Raw genomic sequence first — 17,759 nt, forward strand, 5'->3', positions numbered from 1 at the left:
ACCCTTTCATCGCTGATCTTTAGCACCTTGGTGAGGAAAAGGAGCAGCAGGTTGGTCCAGGCCTCTCTGTGGCTCTCCGAGGTCAAAGCCAAGAAGTACGCTACAGCCTCACTGCACACACTGCAGCAGACAGAGAAACACAAAAGAAAAGAAACGGTTTAGAAATAGATGTTAACACAGTGGGAGAACAATGAATAGAAAGAAGCTGCTATCTGAATAAATTTCACACAGTCTGGTCAGGATTTTATGAAAGAAAACAATAAAATAACAACCCTTCAGAGCTGTGTTGTTCTGTAACGTATTGTGGAAAGAAAGCATTTGCTTCTCTGTCTTGTTCCTTACATGAACGATTGCCGAGATGAGGATGATTAAGATTGTTTTCGCTCAGTTGCTGCTAATTAAAGCCATTGACTGAGGCTATTATGCAAACAATTAGACATTTCTATTCACAGTTTAAGCTTGAGGAAAAACTGACGCGACCTCTGACCTTTCTTCTCTGACCCTGCGGCACTCTTCTGACATCAACGCTTCTTCCTCTTTCACAGCTCCCTTGCACTCAAAATCTCTGCGACCTAATTGCCTCCCGAATGTGCTTTGCACCCTGCACTACTCAACTGTGTGTGTGTACGTGGCCTCTGGTGAGCAGATAACAGGGTGAGGTGTGTGCGAAAAAGGAAGGAAGGAACACAAAATATAGACATGATGACACATAGCAGTGTCTCAATGAATTAGGATTTCAGAGCCGCTCTCACGTGCAGGCACCACCCTTCCTCCTCCTCCTCCTCCCCTTCCTCTTTCTTATCTTCTCTTTTAACGAATGCAAGTAAGAGATACAAGCGATGATTCTTAATATCATCGTCAACACGAGAGTGAGGCTGGGAGAGGAAAGAGGTGATGGCTGTTTGCTGAATAAAGATGAAGCGATGACAGCAGCGCTGACTGAACAATGAAACATCACTGTGCTAAATTCCTTTGGATCTATACAGCACACGGCATCCGTTTCAGAGACCTGCAGAGATGTGTGCACGCTGTGCCTTTGCCACGAGTAACTGACTGGAGATAAGTGACATCAAAACAACCCATCCTCCTCTCAGGGCCCACGTCTTTTGATTTCTCCTTCCTCTGAGGTAGCTATTGACGTTTCTGCCCGGAGAAGTGTGATTTCTTTATTGCCACCATGGAGCTTGTGAAGGTGAATTTGTGAGAGACTCGCAGTCAGCTATATCTAAGACAACATTTACATATACTCACACGCAAACACAGACAAGGGGTGGAGCGGTCCGATTGCTATCAGTCCGTATTAATATTTCACAGATGTGTTGGCAAACACATCCCTGATATGGCGCCAATGGATTCTATACAAATGATGGTAAAAGGAACCTTAAAGATCAGGAGCATTTTAAATAACTAGAAACTTCCCTCGAGACTTCCTGTCTTTTTAAAATAACATTTTTTTTGGAATCATTATTTTTCAGGATGTACAAAAGTACAAATAAGAAAAAAAGAAAGAACTAACTTTGAAAATCAGACCAAAAAATCTCCATATTGGCTTATTCCATCTATGCACCTCATACATTTACTACAGCTGTTTATTTAAGCAGAGTATTTGCAGAAAGATGGCTGTGCATTTTATAATTACACACCAACTATTTCCACTAATTTCCATTGCAACCTACCATCAACAAACGTACCAATTAGTTTCTGAATTCTGTCAAATTGAGGCATACTGTCTATTGCTCCAGCTGTGACGGAACATACTGTATGTTTAGCAGGAGCCTTGTGCTCTGTAGAAAATGATGTGGGATTGTCAAGGAATGCAAACAGCATCATTAGCGGGATGGAAATGAACAGAGCAACAACAGAGACCATTACAAAGATCAGTAGTGCAGCCTGTTTAGGGAGTCAACACTGCTTCGCTTGCCAATGTGATGATCACTGAGAAATGCATCTACAGTCGTTATCTGTGTGCAGCTGGCGGTACAGTCGCCGTGGGACTGAAGGTTAACTGCAATAACGAGTGTCAGGACAATATTAGAAGAGTGTTGCAACTACTTAGTAATCATATTAAACATCAATGAATGTAGCTGAATGAGTGTCATTCTCAGTAGACGCAGTGGTGCTGGATGCATGTTGGGTTTCTTACTTGAGCAGTCGTCTCTGGACCTCCTCCCAGGCGTCCTGGCGGCTCTCGTCTGTGTACATACGAAACAGGATACGCAGGCCGCACGCCAGGCTGCTGGTCTCCTGCTTCAACAGGTTGGGCTTCGACTTTCCTTTGAAACCTTCGACACACACACACACACACACACATTGAGTCAGACAGCCATTTTAAATCAGTATTTTTCTATGATGATCCATCATTCCCAAACAGCCCCAAGAGGCAACAAAGAACCTCTATAAAAAGCTTTGCAGTGCACCTGAGATAAACCGCTTATCACAGTCTACCTCAGTGACAAGAACAAAAGCAACAACATGCAGACGGTGGTTTGTTGCCCTACCTGCTTTCCACAGTAAGGTCCTCTGCTCGTTGTTGGAGTTGAAAGCCTTGGCAAAGCAGTGCGACTCCAGCAGGCAGTCCAGAAGCTTGAAGAGCTGTTCAGAGGTCAGGTAGCGATACATACCCTGGTCCTGAGTCTCCACGGGGACGTCCGCTGCATACAGAGCGTCTCGCTTCAAAAAGACAAAGAGGAGACAGATTATTACAGGCTTAAATCACAAATGACAAAACACTTAAAGAAGAGGAAAGCTTTAAAACCTCTTAAAGGGAAACTTCTGGATTTTTCAATCTGGACTGTATTTTCCCATCATTTTGTGTCTAAGTGAATAATGGGGGCAACAATTTTTGAAATTGGTCCAGTATTGAGCGAGAGCGCTTCAGCTGGCAGCCGCAAAATGGGCTGCAATGTAATCCTTTGGGGCAATAGCGTTCCATTAATGTATGTCCACTTAAGTGCTTGTTTTTACCACTGAAAGGCCCAGATGGTTATTATAGGTGTCTGACAACATTATGGAAAGGATCCATACAGAGAAAACCTTTTTCTTTTCCTTTCACTTGATACGGTCTGTTTGTTATTGTGTCTAACCAAGTCTCACTCAAGGAGAAGTTTCACTCTGAAGTCTCGTGAGAGTTGAGTGTAGCTTAGTGTTACCTATAAGATCTTCAAAGTCATGGCTGATTATTTAGCTCATCGTTTAACTGTCTTCCTGCAACAACGCAACTCTCGCAAACACTTTTAATGGATGTACATCGACGGGTTGCTATTGCCCCAAAGGACTGTAGTTTCGTGGCTGCCAGCTGAAGTGCTCTTGTTCAATACTGGACCAATTTCAAAAATTGTTGACGCCATTAGTCACTTAAGACACAAAATGATGGGAAAATAGGGTCCAGGTTTAAAAATCCTTAAGTTTCCCTTTAAGAGACTGCTTATCAGTGATCATGATTATCAGTTGACCACAGCTGCTTGTACCTGAGCAGCTGCAAAGTTCTCAGCATCTTCCTTCTTACTGGTGGCAGGAAAAAAGACGATGTTATCAATAGTCTGGATCAGCTCCAGCTGCACGACGCACTTTATCAGCAAAGCTGAGAATAAGCGCTGCTCCTGGACCTCTGTGAAACATACAGGTGCACATTCATCAGTACACACACACACAGCCAGACGAAAAGACATTCAGAACCTCAGTCAGTCTTTGAGTAAAGCAACAGACTTACTTGTTGGGGTCCTGCTCCTGGAGCCATCCTCATACATGCCTGAATTGTACTGACTCTGCCGACGGCTCTCCACAGAAACTCTATCAGCGCTAGTGATGGAATGCTGGTCATCAGAGCGGGACTGGATGTCCACTGACTTCTGGGAAATAGAGTCCTAAGAGAAAAGTGGGCAGAGTTACTGCATGCAAATATATAAACAGTACTTAAAACTACACAAGCATGGTGCAAATGTATCAAAGAAGCAAAAGAAATTGTGGAAAAGAAGCAAAACAAATAATTTCTTTCCCAGCAGGATAAAACAGATTGAACAAATATAGTCAATGACAATATATTAGTTGACAAAAAAAGTTAAGAAAACATTCTGCATCACATGTAAGTAACAAAACAAATACTGTAGTAACTAATGTAGAGGAAAAGTAGAAAAACAGTCTCCTCACCAGCTGTTTGTCTGATAGACTCTGTGTTGTGATGTGTTCTCCTTCTGCTCCTGCTGGTCTCCATGTTAACAGCCTGAAACAAGAAAAGCATCAATTCCATAAATCATTATCACTCTCGTACAGAATGACAAACAACTTCCAGACTAGAAAATTAGAGGAGCAACATAATCCATCAAGCTAAACATTAAGTAATTTGGTTGTAGTCTCAGTTGATTATCCTTCGAATTACAGCTGAATTTAAGAATCTTATCTAACTTTAAAAAGCATGAGGAGGCATTTTATGTCCTCGTTTTTGCAGCAGCTTACGCGTGCGGGATGGTGGTTTTGAAGATGTCCAGCATGCAGTTACATGTCTTGTCCCAGGTCTCTGGGGAAAACTTCTCTCCGTTCAGGATGACCACATTCTCTAGACAGTTGGTGCCTGAACGGGCAAGCTGCTCATTATCTACAGACACACAGATGAAGAGGAGGAGGAAGAGGAGGAGGAGCAGGAGGAGGAGGGGTTGGGCCAATACAAGGGAGAGACATGGGAAGGGTAAATTTGAAGAAGAAAAAAAAAAGATGTAGTGAAAAAGGTAAGACATATTGATACATAAAGTCTGCTGAGATTTCTGCCCTTTTATCCATTTTCCAGTAAACGACCAACAAACACTAAAGATGTTTATCGATCATTAGCTTAACTTCAGTCTTTTTACAAAGTGACGGACCATTATTGATGCAGCACATGAAAGCTCAGAGGCAACACCCAAGTTCAGTCAAGTCAGTTTTTACCTCCAAAACCAGCATCAATAACACCATCACCTCCCTCTGCCATTACTTACAGACAAGAGGACAATCTGGACTTTAACGCTGAGCACTAATTTGAATCTTAAGATTACTTACTTGCTTAAAAGACAAATATGACTGGAGAGAGGAAGCATTGCCTTACCTTGTTGCACACACCAGTAGAGCTGAGCCAGAATGTCATCCAGCAGGACGTCATTGAGGGACTCAAAGTATTGAGTGAAGACATCGCAGATGGCGTAAAGTGCATGGTTGCAAGTGGTGGTCATCCACTCTGCTTTCTGAGGATGCAACACAAACTCTGTGAGAATTTTTTCAATGTCAATGTGACAACAAAAAAAAAAAACAATCTACAGGGAGATTAGAGATTGTGATATTGATATTGAGATGCTCTTTTTTTTTTTTTTAAACAGCAGCAGCTTTTGGATAGACTTCCACCAAAGAGATGGATGATGAAAACAACTATGAGGATGCGGTACAGGAGGTGAAATAGTTGTTGTGTCGTGTACCTCAGTTTGTTGCTCAGGCAGCTTCATGTTATCAAAGATCCTGAAGACAATTCTGAACAGGTCTTGCCACCAGTGCTTCTCAAAGGTGTGCCCGTAGGTCTTCATCACTTCAAACATCACTGTCAACCCCCTGGGAAATGCACACACACACACACATTATCCACACACTGTATTGTCCCTCCACCTGTGCTGTAGCTGACATTTGCTTTTTTGTAGTAAGCCGTTTCTTGCTAACTGTGCAGCAGCAGTACTGTATAATGCACATCCGTTGAAATACCTGGTTCTGACATCCAGTTTACACCTGTTGATGATGCAGGAGAGCTCAAAGAGAATGGGGAACCAACCCCGCACCCACACACGGTCCTCGGGCGCTACATTCATGTCATCACTGGTGTAATCTTTGAAAGCCTGCCAGAGAAATAAGAGCCGTGTTCACCACTGTACCGTTTCTGCCTCGGGAGAGAATTAACCCTCCTACACAAACGCACATTTCCATACATACTGTACGTGCCCTTGATATACTCTACATTTACCCTTCTCTTCTGTCTGCACGTATGAATCAGGAAAACACAAGTGGCACCTTCACATTCAGAAATAAACTGCTCTGCATAAGGCGGGGGACTGATACTGACCTGTGGCCTCTCTGAGACGTATTTGGCGCAGTGTCTGATGAGGCGGATGGCTTCCATGCTGGTGTCTGGGAAGGAGGCATTACAGGCAAACTCCGACAGACACTTAACGGCATCCTGGAAGGAGTCGATGGTGGCCGCAAAGTGCTTTTCAAATACATTCGCTGGGAGATGCACAGAGGGAGATTAGAGCACAATAACACAAGGGTGGGTGGAGGGAGATAAAGATAGATGAAGGGGAGAGATAAAGAGAAAGAGCAAGACTTTAAGATCAAATCAAACATCTGTTGGCCACAGGATGAATCGTGGTCTGGTCTTAAATTATTGTAGAGATCTCTGAACTGACAAACTCCTCCTCTGTATGTAAAAATCTTTCAGGAAAATGTCAAAATGTAATAAAAAATATCCCCGAATCAGATTCAACAACTTCTTAATAACATAAATTAGAAAGGTTGTGATTAATTAAATTAACTTACTGACGATATGGCCCGTGGTCTGAAAGGCCAGCTCTACAATACTCTCGTCCTGGTCAGATGCGGCCAGGTGGAAGACAGAGAAGATGTTCTTCCAGCCTGAGCGGATGTTCGCAGCCTGGGAGTTAACCATCTGAGCTATACAGCGTACCACCATGTCTCTGATGGTGGGAGATCTGGAGAGGAGACAGAGGGGGCAAGAGGAGGAGGAAGAGGAGAGTGAGTTGGAAGAAGGATCAGGATGGACAAGAAGAGCAGATAGATAGGAAGTATACGGTAGGAGTCAATCAATTAAAAAAAAGGAAATAAACCTCTTAAACTGATATCAATTAGCTTTAAAAGCTCTTGATAACATCTTCAATCCCATTTTCAGGCAGAATCATTATTCCAGCAGTGGCTAGTCTCTTGCAACAATGGGTTTTTACAGCAAGAGCACCCCTAATTGCTCAGGAGTTATGAATGAGTGAAAAGGCTGCCTCAATTTACCAGCAAACGCACACACACAGAGAAGGGCAGCATGAGTGAGTCTAATGGACACACTACGCTGCAGGGTTTACATGGCTGCCTGCCATCTCCTCTCTGTTGAAGCTCTCAGCCTGCTCAATCTGTGGGTGGATTTATACTTATACTGCTACTCCTCTTTCACATCAATGAAAAACGCGCTGCAGTAAAACAGCTTGCCTTTTAACGTGCTGCACACACGATCACAAAGCCAATATTTACATGAATCAAACTCATTTATGACTGATAGCTGTTCAAAATCCATTCAAGATAGATTCAAACAAGGGAGGGGAAAAAAAGCTTTTAAATTAGTTCACTGAGAGGGTAATGCAAACAGACTGAAATGGGTCAGTCGAAATGTTGGTTTGCCGCTCGTCTCCGAGAGAACAACAATATGCTTAATCGCTGCTATGAGGAGAGGGGAAGGAAAGAGAGGAAGAGACGGAGGGGGAAAGAAAGAGAGAATGAATAACAGAGGAGGCAGGGAGCTGCTACAGAGGTTGCGGGGAGGAGGGGGGGAGTGTGACTGTGGGACTCTGATTCAGTGTGTGTCTGCAGCCATGTGAGAAACAGCCCCAGAAATAGTAACCACTCACGGCCACAGTGCAGACCTTGTATTTGCAGCGCCCGGCACTACAGATTTGCATGGGTGTAGTAACATGAGCACTCACTCACAGATAAATGTACTTCTTGTTTTTTTTTCCTTGTTTTTTTTTTTACCTGTTCTTTTTCATGATGTGCTCAAACGGCCTCAGAAAGTCTTTCTGGAATCTGAAGTTGGCCAGCTCCCCCTTCTCCAAAAATTTCATGGACAGCTGCCTGAGAGAGTCGACTGCAAAAATTGCCACATCTTCATTGGAATTACAGCCAACCTGCACGGAGATAAAACATATTTCAGTTAACGACACACGCGCAGCTTCCAAAGAAGAACAAACTATTCCTTCAATAAGATGTGTAACTGAAAAACAAGCATCTAGGTGCACTAAAGAAACAGTTCACCCCCCCCAGCAAAAAAAAAAATGTTTCTTAAAATCCAAACTGATAAATGACTACTGTGATAAATTGCTTCTACACACAGCAAACCTGGTTTGCAGCTACTCAGTGAGAAGCAGAGCCTCACTGAGAGAGCTGCCTTTCAATACCAAGATGCCTGAAAGCCTTTCTGGCAACAATTTGCGTTTATCAGTGACTGAGATCTACTGTAGAGAAGAAGGTAGCAGAGGAAGAAAACAGCCATTTTCCCTTCCCTTCCCAACATGTGGAAGATCACCCTCACAATAACATTATATTTATATCCATTACTGTTCAATTCCTATTCCTTGTATGAATACCAATATTTGATGCCTTACAAACATGCCTGTTTCATGGTGTTCACACAGGAAAACTAAGCATCACCCATCCCTAAGGTGACCAATCCTCTCCCACCTTGTTGAAGTGGTCTCCGATAACTTCCCAGATCCTGGACCACTGCAGCCTGATGCGGCCCATGTTGTAGTAGGAGATCTCGACTATTTTCTGCAGGCTGAACATACGTGGGTGTGTGGGCGAGGCCAGCTCATCCATGGACACAGCACACAGCCAGCGCACGAAATCAACTGACAAATAGATAGAAGATGTTGGCAATGAGCAGAAAAAAAAGGTGATTTATACGAGCAGAGTGACTCATAACAGTCAAAAATAGCTAGAATGTACCTGTCCTTGGAGCGATAAGAAGAACACAGTATGTAGCTACACTCACCTATTGCATTACCATCCAGTCTGGTAGAACCTGTGAATATCCTAAAGCAAAAAAAAACAAAACACATACATGATTGTACAAGAAATTATGACAACAATAATTATATTTTAACATATTATAACATAATAATTTGTTCTTTATAGACCAGTATGTTCAACCACAAAATCAGGTACCTGTCCACAGCCACCACCACACTCTGAGAGCTGGTCTCTCCAATTGACTCCTGGATGCTGGCGATCTGCTTTCTGTCCACTGTCCCTCCAACTGCAGAGCAAAGCACAGATGTTTCAAACGTCTAACAACAACTTCTACAATCTTATGTGACAGTTAAGGTCTGTAAAACAGGTCTACAGGTCTGTAAAAAAAAGAGGCATGGCTGTGACATTAGACGGTTGCTGCTTACCCAGACCCAGATACTCATCGTTGCTCTGCTCCTTGGTGCTTGTAACAAAGCCCTCTTTGCCCCGCACCGTCCCTGAGATGTAGCGTGCCTTCACCCCTGTACCAATTAGCTGAGCCAGCTCCAACTGACTGATGCACTTCATGATCTGAGAAGAGATATAACAGCAGCAATTTAGAGAAACAAAGATAACACTGAGAGTGGAACTGGGAGATATGTGGATTGAAAGAAGGAGCTGTACAATCCTCCAAAACCTAAAAAACAATCACTTTTGACTGTTTAACATTTAGGTGACATATCAATGCTCTAACTGAAAATCATATCGTCACACAATTAATTTTTGTTTGTTTGGCAATTTTGTTGAGCTGCAGTTTAAAACATTTACTGCTTGTTTGGCCAGCAACAAAAGCTCAATAGAAGATACTGTGTTGACTGAACTTTTAAATTTGTTCATGTTAAATACTATTTTTTCAGATGTCTCTTAAAAGTAAGAATTAGTTTGTTCATTTTGTTTCACTTTGTGCCTTACAACAACTCTTGATTGTTCTTAAAGAAGTATTGTGAAGAAATACAGGGACTGAAAATGGAGCAGTTTTAAGTGAGAGGAGAGGAGCAAACCTCATGCCAGGAGTTGCCCAGGTAGTTGCCATCAGTGTGGGCCACAGTGATGAGCGTCTTGATGGTGTCTATGTTCTTCTGCTTCATCTCTGCGATGCCAGAACTGGCTGTAAGCAGGGTGAACCTGGCCAGGGCTTGCACATACGCATCCCTCTCCAACTGTTAAGACAAAAAAAAAAAAACAAAACAGAGAGTGTGTAAAAAATACTGCAAGGTAAAAGAGTAGACATTATTCCTCCGATTCAGACTACATTACCTGTATGGAGAAGATGCACGCTATCCTGATCGCGCAACGGATCCCTTCGAGACACAGTGAGGCCACCTCAGTGTCATCACAGTCCTGAAGACCCACGCTGAAAGCAGCCAGGAAGGGTGTCCACGCCAGCTGAGGAACAGCAGAGGGAAGAGGTGTCCAATTTGTGTTGTGTATGAGAACAATAGCGTGCACGTGTGCATGTATGTGTCTGTTTATGTTACCTTGAACATGGGCCTGACGTGCTCCAGATGTGTGGCGCTGGTGAAGGGCGCCTGGACGTGGCTGACGGCCTCCATCAGAGCTTTGGCCGTCTTGGCCATCTGCTCCATCTCCACGTTGTATAGCAGACGCCTCTGCTTCTCACTGGCCACACCTGAGTGAGAATCAACACCAGCCATGGATACACACATACAAATACTGCCTTTTATAGCTACGAAATGGCTCTGGATATAGCACAAACTTTCTTTTGACACGCTTTTAAAGTACAATGAGAAACTGCATCATCACATGCCACGGCAGTGAGACTCACTCTGCTTGCTGGATTTCATGGTTAGTTCTTTTGTCTCCTTCATGGCGATCTTTTTGCCCGCAATCTCATCGTAGATGGCTGAAAGATACTCCTCAGGTAAGTCTTTGCTGTCGTTGATGCCGCGGTTCATCTTGATGTATTGCTCTTTTGTCATTTTATTCTTCACCTTTGCAGAGAGAAACAAGGATATGGGTCAAAACCTGCTCACGCAATCCGTGTGATTTATGTTGCACTGATATCTAAGGGAATGACTGCTGTCAAAACACATTCCCAAAGGCTGCTGCCGCACGGAGGTGAAGGATTTACCTGTGGACTGTGAAGGTCCGTTGTCAACATGATGATTGAGTAGGCAAGGACGTATGCAGTGTCAGCACTGGCAAAGAGAGTTTGCCTAAAAAATACGTATTGAACAAAAGGGAAAGAGAAAAATCGGATTAATGAAAGCAACATATTGTAAACGAGCCACACAGAACAAAATACAGCTGTTTCTACAGTATCTCCTGGCAAGACATCCACCCTCACCCCTGATTGCATTCAAGATATCTCGCTGCAAATTTCTCCATGAGCCGGTCGATCTTCTGGGCCTCTCCGGGGAGCCGGAAGCCCTCCAGGAACATCCTCAGTGCAGAAACAAAGTCTTTGCCTTGGAAGTCCATTTGATCTACGTAGGCGTACATCACCTCTTTATTGAAACGATCATTATCCCCGAGGAATTCTCCAACTTGAGTCTAAAGAGAGCAAAAGATGACCGGTCAGTGTTATTTTAATACTATACATACTGCATTGTACAGAGTCTGAAATCTTGTGCTGCCTCTTTGTATCCAGTTTGATTTGAACTGACAATAATCCTTCCAGCTCGCCACTCTCATTATCACAGCTATTAATTGTTCTTTACCTAACATTTCTCTTGTCATAAGGGGGAGAGGCAGAGAGAGAAAATCCATTAAGTCACCTTAGAGAATCATTTATTTGTCTCACTGCCTTTTCACCACTTACTCCTTTTCACTAGAACCTAATAAGAGCCACTGTTGTAACAGCAGGATCATCCAGTAAGTGAGGATTAGATAAATACATGTTATACTTTCACAGTTATCCACTCTGTTTGCTGCTGTTGTGGTGCCACTGCATCTAAGGGCCCTTGTTCCTAACCAGACGTTATGAACGCTCTTTAATGCTGATTACCGCTGTGCACAGACACTCCCGAGGCTGTCCAGTAAAGGCAGAGTACACTCCTCATTAGAGTTAACGTTTGCGCTTCTTATAGGACTCTGGGTTAGAGTGAGTGGCTGTTTAATGTTGGTGGACAGGCACTCGATTGTTGTGTGGCTTCTATGTGGTTTGGTTAGATGATAGAGAAGAAGAGAGTGCAGAATTCGACTGGGTATTTGTTTATTTGCCAAGCATTTCACTGTTAATTTGGCAGCTGGATTCTCATTTTCTTTTAGAGGACACCCAAACAAACCCAGTAACGGTGCTGCAGTTGAATGAGCCTGTCTACTGTTCATTGGCTGAGAAGTTGAACATAAACAGGGTGACTTTTTTTTTTACCGAATCAAGCCTCTCTTCTTGGTGCAAGAACTGAGCGAGGTCCTCTGGGGTTGTACCCAGCATGCCTTGCTCTTGAAGGTACTGGATTCCTCTCTTTGGTTTCTTGTTGAACCTGTTTAAGAGAGACAGAACATTACTGAAGCCAATACAGTATGACCAGAATAAAATGAATAATTTAAGTGTGCGTAGTGAAACTTACAGGTCAATCCCTTGCTCGATGATCTCCTTTTGCTGTTTGAGGACCTCAAACTGTTCGGGGTTGTCGGTCCCTGACATCTGAGTGCTGTAGCTGCCGATGCCAGAGGAGGCTGTAGAGTCCAGGGAGTTAATGCTCCCATAGCGGTTTATGGTCTCCGGGGCCTTTGTCTCTGTGCTCTCCTGTTCTGACGGTTTCTCCTGACCTACGGAGCAAAAATCACAAGATAAGATCACTCAGAGGAGATGGTAGAAGAGTTGAAATAAATCAAGTATTTCTATTGTTACTGTAAGCAGCAAAACCCCTGACTCCATCACAAAGGTGAGCATTTTTAATCGAAACTCTGTTGTTGGCAGTAACTCAGCCTCGGGGCTTAAAAAATGAGCCAACTTAAAGCTAGTACTGCAGGAGAGAGACTTCAGTAATTGAAAGGGGAAACTGCAGCACAGAGAACAAAATGACCCTGAGGCCTTCTTAATGATTGTTGTTGGCAGGGAGGGTACGCACACTGGTGTTGCTCACATGCACGCACAATCACAGCCTAACGAACTCTGGCAAACAGACATTTTTTCCACATAGAGCAGGTGCAAGGCCGGGTAGGGGGAGAGGGTATTATAAAAAGGTGGGTTATCTAAAAAGCTCCAGGCAGTAAAAGTAGAAGCAGCCAAGACTTAGAGGCCGAGAGAGGTGGTTTCTTAAGCCTGCAGAGACAAGCTGAGGGATCTGCTGCAGCTGTAACCCTGTGCTACGGCCAGGCGTCTGATTACCCATCGGAAACTCTTTAAAACATTTAGGACAGTGTCACAGTAATGTGAGCTGGCAGTATGCCTTCTATTCTTAAGCTTACAGAGTAGAGAGAAGGTGGAGGAACACACACAGAGGAAAGGGACATTCATTTCATAATATTTCTAGACGATTAACAAACATTTTTACATGTTTAGTTCACAACAAGTGTTTCTACCATTAGTTCAATTCAAACATATTTTTGGTTACAATCTATGGGGTGTAAGTGGGTAACTGGAAATGCTTTAAACATCACACAGGTTATCTAATGCAAGACTAGCACAAAATCATGTAAAACTACATCCATGACGCAACAGGCTTAAAAAACGAACGAATCCCACAGCAACAGTCTAGCAAACACTCTGTTCTGTTCTACTGTTACCTGCTCTTGCTTTGAAGTCATCCAAAAAAGGGGAGAAAATGACACGGCAAGTGACAATTAAAATGTGGAGTTGATATGTTGGACTGTAATGATGTAATGCATGAAACTAAGTCAATGTTTTCATAATGCACTTCACATTATAAGAGAAAGAAAAGAGTCTGAAATCCTCCACTACCACCAGCAGCAAATTTAAAATTCAAAATTCATATACTGACCTATGAGCTCCCTGCTAGATTACTAATGAGTTGTCAGGTTTTGGCGAGATAACGTTCCTGCGAGTGAACACAACTGCCTCAGCTGGTTAGCCTTGACAGCTTAGCCAGAGGGTTGCCTGTGGATGGTACTACGGGCTTATGGAATATCTTTCCAGCCCCTTCCGCAAAGTTTCTGAGCTCTTCCTTTGGCAAAAAACAGAAACCCTCTGGTGTGCAGAAGACCCAGGGGCCAGTGTCACACACGGGTGATGCTCTGTATGTCGTAGACGGGTGTTTCATCACTGGCTCTGCCTAAGGAGTCTTTCTGTTTTAGACTAAACCTCCTGGATGAGCCTGTCTGTACTGGCCTCTGGGCATTATCTCATTGCCTCCTCCTCTAGCTGGAGATGAGCTGCTCACTTTCCTTCTCGGAGCGGTAGCTTCCCTGATGGATGCTAACTGTCAATCCTACAACTGATTGCAGCTGGATAAATGGATGTGAGCTTCACTACTAACCCCAGTTAACCTCGATGATGAACTGCTGCCAAAACTGGGCTGATCACGGGAAAGACTAGTTATACCTTTGGCAGTCTCATCTATGACACACTCTTTCCACAATGCGGCTTCAATTCTCCACAGACTGTTGAGAAATAACAACCTAGAATTTTATGAGCAAAACTAACAAAGTGTAAAATTGCAAGCAGACAAACAATTCCAGCAGGTACCATCTGTGTTTAAGCTCTGAACGTAAATTTAAACAGCTTCTGATAAAGACCAGTTGCACAGGAGGATAACATCTTGATGTTATTATGGATTACAGTTAAATGCATCACTATATACAATCAATCAAACCTTCTCCAAGAATGACTAAAGACTTCTCCTTGGACTTTAATTTAGTTTTCAGTCAAAGTAATGGGACTAGTGGTTCAATGGAATTAGATTGTTTTCTGTGGTTAATCTTTTTTATACTGACCTGGACAAAAAGACAAACATGAATTTTGCCACTTTTGTGTCGAAAGACTACATATTTGGTCAGTGTGCAGAATAATAATGAACAGAAAGGTCATTTCCTTGTCTCTTGTATTCAGTGCAGGTATGACAGCTGCCAGATAATAGTGATAAATTGCATTTCATTTTCTATTTCTTACCGAGGCTGGTCTGGGAGTTGGGGTTGACATATTGGTCCTTACTCCACTCTACCATACATTTCAGGATGGACACTAGACATTCAAGGCCTTTCTTTCTCAGGGTCAGCTCCTGGAAAGGGTTACAAAAAAAAATGTTATCCCAATGCCACAGAGAAATTGCGTTGTATTGTACCATTGGAATCCAAATTGCAGAAAATAAGCGGAAAAATAATCACCTGTAGGGGTGTTGTGCCGAGCTCGTGGCCGCCGCGACCTTGCGCAATTTTCGAGAGGTCGTTGACCAACCGCTCAAATATATTAGCAGCATTCAAGTCACAATCGTAGTTCACGTAGATGTCCACCACACTCTGGGCATCTGGGAGAGAGAGATGAGACACAAAGAGTCCGTCAGTGAAAATTGATGACACAAGTACAGAGTGTGTCCACTTTAATAATTATACAGTTTTACAACGGTTAATTATAATAACTTACTTTTACATTTATGATGTGATTACATACATTTGGCTCTAAAAATATGCTATAAAAAACAGTTAAGAAAACAGAAATATGATTGTAAGACACATAGTAAATGGCAAAAGCCCTTTTAAAAACGATTTTAATAAAATCTTGGGTCTAGATGCACCAGAAGCTCTTCTTTTGAGCCTCTATTTGCTCCCTAAGTGTCCATGTACCAATACTATTTGATTACACATAAAGAATCAATGTAAAAAGGGCCAGAAATGAACACACAGATACACACCTGCACATATTCTAGTGAGGGTTTGTATGACCATCCACTTGTGGTCGTAGGAGCTTGTGGACGTTTCAAGAATGTACAGGAAAATCTCCTTGAAGAACACCTGCAGACAGAGTCCACGTGACAGTGTGAACAACACATCGAGAGCCAAAGACACAACACATGTGCCCACATGACTTTCCTTCAGTGGACACATCAAATAAAGCAGGTGAGGGTCACGCAGTTAATATAAACTTTGAACCAGCTCAGACAGAATAAACCGGGGGCAACAGAAAGCAGGCGAGAGTACGGCTTGATTGCACCAAGGTGGGAGAATTTTACATTACTCTGTGAGAATCCACATCTCCCATACATCATCGGTGTTAGCTGCCTGCTGCATTGAGAAATAGTGTCAGACTGTCAATAGCGGGATATGTGATGCAGTTCAACAGGGAAAGACTGACAAACAGAGAGAATTCAGACTCTGAAAAGAACAGAACATCCGTGTGCCTTTTATTTAACCAGGTTAAAGCAAGTGAGGATAAACTTTTAACCTGTGAAGTGATGAGCACATTGGTAGAAAATAATGTTTAAAGGAATCTTTCACTCAACCTCTATTTAGTCATAATTTCCTGTTTCCCAGAAAGACTGTAAGCAGCCAGAGAAGGTGTGATTGTTGCTTTTCATCAAGAAGTGGTGGGTGGATGTATAAACATAGCTGCTGCACTTAGCCAACTAGTTCATCAGGTTTTCCCTGCATATTTGAATCAAAATAGAGTGACACAAAACATGACGTGGAGAGCACTCTGCTGAAGAATGAAGCACGCTCTCCACGTGATAACCACAAGGTGTCTTAGCAAATCTCTTACCTCAATTTGCATCTTGAGGTGCGTCTTGAAGTGGGAGAGCAGCGTGAGGAAAATGGAGAGAGAGAGTTCGAAGACCTCAGGCACAGATGAGACACCGTTCTTGGACAGGGCCACGCACAGGTACTGCTTGATGGCGTTGATGAACATCTCGTTGGTCTTGAAGATGGGCCCGGCGTTCTGCAGGATGGACAGCAGCAACTGGAGGGACAAGACCTTCGATCGCAGCTCATGGGACCTGAGGGAGGGATGCAAAGTTGAGGAACTGTTTTTTTTTCAGGGAAAATTCTTAATTAATTTGAGGAAGTGAGGGTGAAATGGTTTCGCTAGCATGAGAAATATCATAGCATGTTGACATCTACCCCCCCAGAATGTGACAGCTGAGAAATTCAGAGGAATATTATGATGAAGTCAGTTTAAATATTTTAATAGGAAAGGAGATGATTATATATTGATGAAATTAACATGCAGTAAGAGAAGGCAGACTGACTGTGTGTATTAGTGCATAAAGTCCATATTCACATATATAGCTCTTATACTGAATATTGTACCCTAACCATTTGAGAATGAAGCTGGCTGCAGGATAAAGATTAATTAATTATTATTAAGATTTTAGACATGGAATAACAAAATACAATAAAACAATAAAATGAAAGAAGATTCACTAAAACTAATTACCAATTATCTTAATAACACCTCAGAGAAACAGCAGCGTGATGCACACTGAGACCACATCTTACTGTATCGCTCCACCAGAGAGTTAAAAATCTTCAACAGCCATCAAAGAGCTGCGAGGCCAACTAAATCAAAGCTCCTCTGCGTGTAGAGCCTCAGCTTGTCTAAATTTTTTTTTTTTTCTGCAGCAGCAGGACAGGAAAACTGGAGCTCAAAAAACACACTTTCAGCTACTTAATATGCTGAGATTGGCTGCTTCTCTCCAATGTCTTCCATCTCTGGCGAGCAGACAAAGACGGATTTATTTGGCACAATAAAAAAAAATGTCTCCACTTCTTCAACTGCCAAAAAATATGGACTTTTATTTTTTATTTTTTTCACATAGGATTAGAAAAATCTGACACTTCATCACTCGAGTTCCAGCGATATGATCAGGCCGAGATGAGACTTCTGTCAAAGCTGACGTGCTTCTCATAGTTAACTGTGCATAGTGCAAGAAAAACAAAAGGGAAACTGTGACCAAAACCTCACTTCAATTTTGAGGAAAATATTTACTGTGAAACATTTTCAAGTGAAAGGAATTGGTAATATATATATGTAAACTGTTTGCTTAAGTTAAATATGTAGTAAATTTTCATTTCTAAAATAAGAATTGGTCACAGAATGCACA

The 17,759-nt window shown here is 42.6% G+C and overlaps 1 protein-coding gene across 4 annotated transcripts in view; it reads right to left on the minus strand.

Annotated features, from left to right (window-relative positions):
* The window catches only part of arfgef1 (ADP-ribosylation factor guanine nucleotide-exchange factor 1 (brefeldin A-inhibited)), a 51,437-nt gene that overhangs the window by 1,752 nt on the left and 31,926 nt on the right, over window positions 1-17,759 (minus strand). For 2 of the 4 annotated variants that reach the window (XM_044338845.1, XM_044338843.1), the window contains 30 exons: window positions 16,418-16,652; window positions 15,573-15,672; window positions 15,049-15,188; window positions 14,834-14,942; window positions 13,492-13,500; window positions 12,330-12,531; window positions 12,131-12,242; window positions 11,105-11,310; window positions 10,889-10,973; window positions 10,583-10,748; window positions 10,275-10,426; window positions 10,054-10,182; window positions 9,798-9,956; window positions 9,183-9,327; window positions 8,953-9,043; window positions 8,780-8,820; window positions 8,467-8,636; window positions 7,762-7,913; window positions 6,544-6,716; window positions 6,071-6,231; window positions 5,716-5,846; window positions 5,439-5,568; window positions 5,075-5,210; window positions 4,453-4,591; window positions 4,147-4,219; window positions 3,710-3,863; window positions 3,468-3,607; window positions 2,499-2,670; window positions 2,144-2,282; window positions 3-120 (listed from right to left, as the gene is read on the minus strand). In XM_044338845.1, the coding sequence (XP_044194780.1) occupies window positions 3-120; window positions 2,144-2,282; window positions 2,499-2,670; window positions 3,468-3,607; window positions 3,710-3,863; window positions 4,147-4,219; window positions 4,453-4,591; window positions 5,075-5,210; window positions 5,439-5,568; window positions 5,716-5,846; window positions 6,071-6,231; window positions 6,544-6,716; window positions 7,762-7,913; window positions 8,467-8,636; window positions 8,780-8,820; window positions 8,953-9,043; window positions 9,183-9,327; window positions 9,798-9,956; window positions 10,054-10,182; window positions 10,275-10,426; window positions 10,583-10,748; window positions 10,889-10,973; window positions 11,105-11,310; window positions 12,131-12,242; window positions 12,330-12,531; window positions 13,492-13,500; window positions 14,834-14,942; window positions 15,049-15,188; window positions 15,573-15,672; window positions 16,418-16,652 (4,069 nt within the window). The remainder of the gene's footprint in view (window positions 1-2; window positions 121-2,143; window positions 2,283-2,498; window positions 2,671-3,467; window positions 3,608-3,709; window positions 3,864-4,146; window positions 4,220-4,452; window positions 4,592-5,074; window positions 5,211-5,438; window positions 5,569-5,715; window positions 5,847-6,070; window positions 6,232-6,543; window positions 6,717-7,761; window positions 7,914-8,466; window positions 8,637-8,779; window positions 8,821-8,952; window positions 9,044-9,182; window positions 9,328-9,797; window positions 9,957-10,053; window positions 10,183-10,274; window positions 10,427-10,582; window positions 10,749-10,888; window positions 10,974-11,104; window positions 11,311-12,130; window positions 12,243-12,329; window positions 12,532-13,491; window positions 13,501-14,833; window positions 14,943-15,048; window positions 15,189-15,572; window positions 15,673-16,417; window positions 16,653-17,759) is intronic. The other 2 variants (XM_044338846.1, XM_044338844.1) reach the window with 1 other exon arrangement.

The sequence above is a fragment of the Thunnus albacares genome, chromosome 21 (genome assembly GCF_914725855.1).
Source record: "Thunnus albacares chromosome 21, fThuAlb1.1, whole genome shotgun sequence".
Classification (NCBI taxonomy): domain Eukaryota; kingdom Metazoa; phylum Chordata; class Actinopteri; order Scombriformes; family Scombridae; genus Thunnus; species Thunnus albacares.